General features: G+C 44.4%; 1 protein-coding gene across 1 annotated transcript; it reads left to right on the top strand.

The window, feature by feature from the left end:
• Positions 1-2,833: 2,833 nt before the first annotated feature.
• On the top strand, positions 2,834-5,239 carry LOC134984123 (zinc finger protein OZF-like). Its single transcript, XM_063949749.1, has one exon. It carries the CDS (start codon positions 2,872-2,874, stop codon positions 4,246-4,248), a length of 1,377 nt encoding a protein of 458 aa, XP_063805819.1. The 5' UTR covers positions 2,834-2,871; the 3' UTR covers positions 4,249-5,239.
• The last annotated feature ends 1,964 nt before the right edge of the window (positions 5,240-7,203 follow it).

Below are 7,203 nucleotides of genomic sequence, written 5' to 3'. Positions count from 1 at the left end.
TGCAACAGCTTCTCCTTGGAAGATGCCTCTATCAGCAGATCATCCAGATATGGAAATATGTTCACTCCCTGCGTAAGAGTAGCATCATCTCCGCCATGACCATGGTGAACACCCTCGGTGCTGTGGAGAGGCCAGATGGCAATGTTTGGAACGGATAGTGACAGTCCTGTAGTGCAAACCGTAAATAGGCCTGGTGAGGTGGCCAGATCGGAATGTGAAGGTACGCATCCTTGATATCCAGGGATACTAGGAATTCCCCCTCCTCCAGTCCTGAGAGCACCGCTTTCAGAGACTCCATCTTGAATTGGAAAACCCTCAAGTAGGGTTTCAACACCTTCAGGTTCAATATAGGCCTTACCGAACCATCCGGTTTTGGTACCACAAACAAGTTTGAGTAATAACCCTTGATTTTTGGGTGAGGTGGAACTGGAACAATAACATTTGTTCGTACCCGTTTTTGAATGGCTTCCTGTAGAATATCACTTTCTGTCTGCGAACCTGGTAAGCCTGATTTGAAGAATCTGTGAGGTGGGAGTTCCTGAAACTCCAGTCTGTACCCCTGGGTAACAATATCCGTCACCCAGGGGTCTAGGCATGATGACGCCCAGACGTGACTGAAATCTTTTAGTCTCGCTCCCACCTGTCTGATCTCCAGGTCCACCATCATGCTGAATATTTGGAGGAAGCAGAACCTGGATTCTGTTCCTGGGAACCTGTTGGTGCAGGTTTTTTTGATCTTCCCCGACCACCTCTAAAGAAGACGGGAGGGGGTTTGGATTTTTTAAATTTTGCGGTGCGAACGTCATCATCCCACTGTCGGATTCTCGAATCATATTCTATATAAGGAGCCGCGCATTGCCGCCATTTTCACTCGTGCATTGGAGATGATAGGGAGAGGACGTGCAGCATTCTATCAGTTTCTGTATTCAGTGTGCTGCAAATATCTGTGCTCAGTGTGCTGAAAATATCTACGTTCTCTGCCTGAAAAACGCTGCATTGTAGTATAGAAGGACAGTGCAGAATTTTGCTGACCAGTGACCACCAGTATTATATAGCAGTACGGTACAGTAGTCCACTGCTCTACCTACCTGTGTGTCGTCAAGTATACCATCCATCCATACCTGTGGTGCATTTTAGTTGTGCGCAGTATTATATAGTAGGAGGACAGTGCAGAATTTTGGTGACCACCAGTATATATATATAGCAGTACGGTACAGTAGTCCATTGCTCTACCTCTGTGTTGTAAAGCATACTACAAAAGTTCAGTAAAATGACCCAAAAATCTAAATTAAAAGCATCTGATGAGAAGCGTAAACTTGCCAATATGCCATTTACGACACGGAGTGGCAAGGAACGGCTGAGGCCCTGGCCTATGTTCATGGCTAGTGGTTCAGATTCACATCCTCTCGCTAGAAAACTGCAGTGTCACTCCTAGGTGGGCCAGGTGTTTGTGTTGGCCACTTGGGTCGCTTAGCTTAGCCATCCAGCGACCTCGGTGCACCTCTTTTTTTTTTTATTTGCATCATGTGCTGTTTGGGGACTATTTTTTAAATCGGCCATCCTGTCTGACACTGCAGTGCCACACCTAGATGGGCCAGGTGTTTGTGTCGGCCACTTGGTTGCTTAGCTTGGTCATCCAGCAACCTTGGTGCAAATTTTAGGACTAAAAATAATAATATTGTGAGGTGTTCAGAATAGACTGGAAATGAGTGGAAATTATGGTTATTGAGGTTAATACTATGGGATCAAAATGACCCCCAAATTCTATGATTTAAGCTGTTTTTGAGGGTTTTTTGAAAAAAAAAAAAAAAAAAAACAATCCAAAACACACCCGAATCCGACAAAACATTTTCAGGGAGGTTTTGCCAAAATGCGCCTGAATCCAAAACACGCCCGCGGAACCGGAACCGAAACACATCACTATTCTTCAGGAAGTTAGTTTCTCCCCCCCCGCCTAAAACCCACGAAGCAGGGAGGCTGTTGCCAGCAGCCTTCCTGTAACCTATCTCTAGAAAATAAAAAGCTAAGAAAACTCCTAGGAGCTCCCCTAGCTGTGACCGGCTCCTCCGGGCACATTTTCTAAACGGAGTCTGGTAGGAGGGGCATAGAGGGAGGGGCCAGCCCACACTATTAAACTTTTAAAGTGCCAGTGGCTCCCAAAGGACCCATCTATACCCCATGGTACTAAATGGACTCAAGTGTCCTCTAGTACATAAGAGAAAGTAGAGTATAACCTAGCAGATGATGATGATGATGATGATTACAGGGTATTATATGGTATATTGCATGTAAAGTACCTTGTTCCACACCTACTCTGCTGTAGCAATATACCTTATATAAGGGTGAGTAACACTTGTACAGGCTTACCAGCGTATGAGCACACACATAAAGGAATGCTACATTACCAATGCTTCCAGGAGTAACGTTAGGAGACATTTCTCTGATCCATCAGCTCATATGACTGATATTATTGTTCATCTAGAATCTCCAATTCATACGATATGTTCCCCATCCATTGTTTTACATTGGTGCTGACATAGGACTTGGCGAGTGACTACATCTCCATTTATACTTCATGGTTAGTTACCAGTACAAAAGAGAGATATCTAAGTCTTATTATAATATTGCATATGTTATTGTGAGTGTTCTCAGGAGGGTGGACACAATGATAGTCTGAGACACAATATTATAAAGCCTTCATTAAAAGTTATGTTTTATTATACACACACATTTACAATTAAGTGTCCCAGAGAGTCGTCTTCTCCTATTGTTTACAGGATTAATATTGTTACAGAAAATGTCACATTTCCGTAATGTATTTTATTTCCAGCAGATGGACACACAAGCAGGAATATCTCAGAAGGACATCTAATGTTATCCCCGGATTGTGACATAAAAGATAATGACAGTAGAAAGGATTCTCCAGGAGCTAATCCCATTACCCCAATTATACATCCAGCTCTATCAGCTGATCCCCCTGATCCTGGGAAATGTTCTCCTGATCACTCTGATATTGGTGCATCTGTTACAGCTCTGACAGTAGATACAGTGTTTCCGTGTTCTATAGATGCCAAATGTTTTACAAAGAACACAAAGCCTATTAACCTACACACAGGTAAGGCAGGTGGAAGGCCACTGATATGTTCAGAGTGTGGGAAATGTTTTACAAAGAAATCACAACTTGTTATACATCAGAGAAGTCACACAGGTGAGAAGCCATTTCCATGTTCTCAGTGTGCGAAATGTTTTACAAAGAAATCACATCTTGTTATACATCAGAGATGTCACACAGGTGAGATGCCATTTCCATGTTCTGAGTGTGAGAAATGTTTTGCACTTAAATCATATCTTGTTATACATCACAGAAGTCACACAGGTGAGAAGCCATTTTCATGTTCTGAGTGTGGGAAATGTTTTGCACTTAAATCACATCTTGTTAGACATCAGAGTAGTCACACAGGTGAGAGGCCATTTTCTTGCTCTGAGTGCGGGAAAAGTTTTACCTGGAAATCCAATCTTGTTAGACATCAGAGAGAGCACACAGGTGAGAAGCCATTTCCATGTTCTGAGTGTGGGAAATGTTTTGCATGTAAATCAGATCTTGTTATACATCACAGAAGTCACACAGGTGAGAGGCCATTTCCATGTTCTGAGTGTGGGAAATGTTTTGCATGTAAATCAGATCTTGTTATACATCACAGAAGTCACACAGGTGAGAAGCCATTTTCTTGCTCTGAGTGTGGGAAAAGTTTTGCATGTAAATCAGATCTTGTTATACATCACAGAAGTCACACAGGTGAGAAGCCATTTTCTTGCTCTGAGTGCGGGAAATGTTTTACACACAAATCACGACTTGTTACCCATCAGCAAAGTCACACAGGTGAGAAGGCATTTCCATGTTCTGAGTGTGGGAAAGGTTTTGCACACAAATCACATCTTGTTAGACATCAGAGAACTCACACAGGTGAGAAGCCATTTTCTTGCTCTGAGTGCGGGAAATGTTTTACACAGAAATCAGTTCTTGTTATACATCACAGAAGTCACACAGGTGAGAAGGCATTTCCATGTTCTGGGTGTGAGAAATGTTTTACACAGAAATCAGAACTTATTACACATCAGCGAACTCACACAGGTGAGAAGCCATTTCCATGTTCTGAGTGTGGGAAATGTTTTGCACACAAATCAGCTCTTGTTAGACATTACAGAAGTCACACAGGTGAGAAGCGATTTCTATACTCTGAGAAATAAATCATCTCTTGTTGCACACAATAGACATCACTCAGGTGAGGAACCATTTTAATCTTCTGGAGTATACTTATCATTGCCATGCATTGTTCTTCAAGGTTCTTATCCTATCTCCTATGCTTTTTGCAATATACATGTTACCACCGGGTGAAATAATCAGATGTCATGCCCTCATCTACCACTGCTATACAGATGACCTGTCTTTGCTCTAGGTACTGAGAACCCAGTACCAATCCTAAAGGGTTGTCTAGCTGAGCTCCAGGTGTGGGTGATGCCAGTTGGCTGTGATTCAGTCCTGATGAAGCAGGTCTTTAAGCTCACCACCAAAGGGCAGGGCTACAGTTCAGCTTTGCAAACCAACCAGACTTACGCTTGGGGGTTCAGAGTTATAAAATGCTGATCATGTGTGGAATCTTGGTGTCCTGGATAGTGGAGTGACACTTAGACATCAGTATCTGCCACAATCAGATCCTCATCTGAGGAACATAGTCAGACTCCAACACTTTATTCCCTCAGAAGATCTACCTACAGTCATACATGTACTTGTATCATCACGCATAGACTACTCCAATTTCTTCTACCTGAGTCTCCTAGCAAAAGAATTGCACCGCTTGTAGCTTGTACAGAATGCATCAGCCAGGCTTTTACCTAACCAGCCCGTTCCTGCCACATAACACCCATTCTCTGCTCCCTTCACCGGCTGCCTGTAAGATGGTGACTCTATTACATAATGGGCTATCCCAACCCTACATGACTAGGGTCCATGGTACCAGAAGCAGCTTCTGCCTTGTTAATGCCCTGCATGCTGCCATCTGCAGATGAAGAACTATTACCAGCAGTACCAAGAATCCCCAAGAAGTTCTTAGATGTCAGAGGTGGAGACAGGGTGGTGGCACTAGTGCTGCAGCGGGGGCTGCCGGAGGCACTGTCTGTGGGTAATATTGTCCTCAAGCAGCACTAAGGTGTCAGAGGGGAGACAGGGCAGTGGCAGTAGTGGGGGGAGATGGGGCGGTGACAGTAGTGGGGGGATACAGGGCGGGTGGCGGTAGTGGGGGCAGGCAGGGCGGGTGGCAGTAGTGGGGGAGATTGGGCAGGTGGCAGTAGTGGGGGGATATGGGGTGGTGGCAGTAGTGGGAGGAGACGGGGTGGGTGGCAGTTGTGGGGGGAGATGGGGCGGTGACGGTAGTGGGGGGAGATGTGGCAGTAGTGGGGTGGGAGACATGGTGGTGGCAGTAGTGGGGGAGACAGGGTGGTGGCAGTAGTGGGGTGGGAGACAGGGTGGGTGGCTGTAGTGGGGGGAGACAGGGCAGATGGCCGCAGTGCAGTACCTGGGGCTGCTGGTGGCAGTAAAGAGGTGTATGGGTCCCACAGAGAACCAGTTGATAATTAGACTTAATGATGATTGTGCTTCCTTATTTCTAATTAATCCCTTGTATGTGTTACTGTTATTTGCTGTGTCAGCCTTTATGTGTGTTCTGTGTAATAATCCTGAAAGTAGTGCTGCTACCGATCTCATATCATTTGTAGTAGCTTGGAAAAGATGAGATATGAGGTGCACTCTGGAAGCTTATAGGGGGTTAATTAGAGATTATCGCAGATGTGACATCACGCAGCCCCCGGAAAATGGTCCCGGCCCACCCGCGTTCACCCCTCAGGGATGCGACCGCAATGTGTGTGTCTGCGTGGCCGCTGCACATGTGCATTTTGCCACCACCAGCAAACTGTGCTGCGGGCCGCTATTGCAGTTGGGTCTGAATGACCCCCATAGGGTTTTGGCTCTCCTGATATGTATCTGTTTTACTTACCTGCAATACTATAATGTAACTTGAATTGTTTCTGTGATTTAAAGGATATTTTATCCATGTTGTGCAGAGTAAAGTATTTTTTAAGTTTAAAATATAGAGAAAAATCTGTGTATTAAAGATATGAAATAAAGTTGTTTAAAAACAAAGATTTCCGTTGAGTCTTTTTATGTGTCTGTGTATTATCTTATTTCCAGATAATTGTCGCTATGGTGACAGAAACAATTTCCTGTTAATGTGTCACTTGTATTGTTACTTTTGTGTCCAGCGGGTGGGCTCGGAAATGTTATCCTTTACCTCGCAGCCCCAGTTGCTGGAGAAAATGAAGGAGGAGCTGTTGACGGGTCACGTTCCACTTGAGTTGACAATTTTCTCACCAGCAGGTCTTTCCACCTCTGCAGACTTGTGTCCGAAAAGAGAAATACAACGTAGGCTTTAAACCTAGGATCGATCACAGTGGCCAAAATGTAGTGCTCTGATTTCAACAGATTGACCACCTTTGAATCCTGGCAAAGCGAATGAAGGGCTCCATCCACAAGTATTTCCAGGGAAGACGTGAAGTCTGAGGGACTATGCACAGGCCCAAATGATAATTGTTTTATGATCCTTCAATGTATGAACCAACCGATAGAGGGAATAATCCGAAAGTGTTAATACCAAAGATTAGCTAATCTGGTTGGAGGTGCACCATTAAGCAAATTGCAATGACTGGTTAGGTGGTTTAGAAAAAAACGCTAGTGGACTTATATCTAAAGAAGCCTTAATGTGTGGTGCACTCTTTTTTCTTTGTTTCATGAGTAAATTAAAACATAACTTTTATTTTTATTTAAGATAGATTTTTCAATAGGCATGAAATAAGTACCAACCAAGTATATCATTGTAAAACCCTGTACCAGATCAGCAGGGGTGGATTGGGATGGAAAACCAGCCCGGGAAATATCTGGAAGCAGCCCTAGTGGGGGCGGGGTCTGAAGGGGTGTGGTCGGCTAAGGGGTCGGTACCCCCTTGATAGGACTTGATTCTGAGTTAGACTCGGTTGTGGAATACTTGCATCTTTTGCTGTTTGTGACCTTATGTTAATGCTGCTCCACTGCCCTTCCATGGTGTACATCCGTGCATGTGAATGTGCATGGACTGAGGTGCCCACTTTCACCCC

This window comes from Pseudophryne corroboree (assembly GCF_028390025.1).
Source record: "Pseudophryne corroboree isolate aPseCor3 chromosome 3 unlocalized genomic scaffold, aPseCor3.hap2 SUPER_3_unloc_37, whole genome shotgun sequence".
Taxonomy (NCBI): domain Eukaryota; kingdom Metazoa; phylum Chordata; class Amphibia; order Anura; family Myobatrachidae; genus Pseudophryne; species Pseudophryne corroboree.
Note: the sequence above shows the minus strand (reverse complement) of the source record. Positions and strands in the feature narration are given on the sequence as shown.

Coding starts and splice junctions, on each gene's coding strand:
- LOC134984123 (XM_063949749.1), top strand. CDS start 2,872: ATGTTATCCCCGGATTGTGACATAAAAGATAATGACAGTAGAAAGGAT.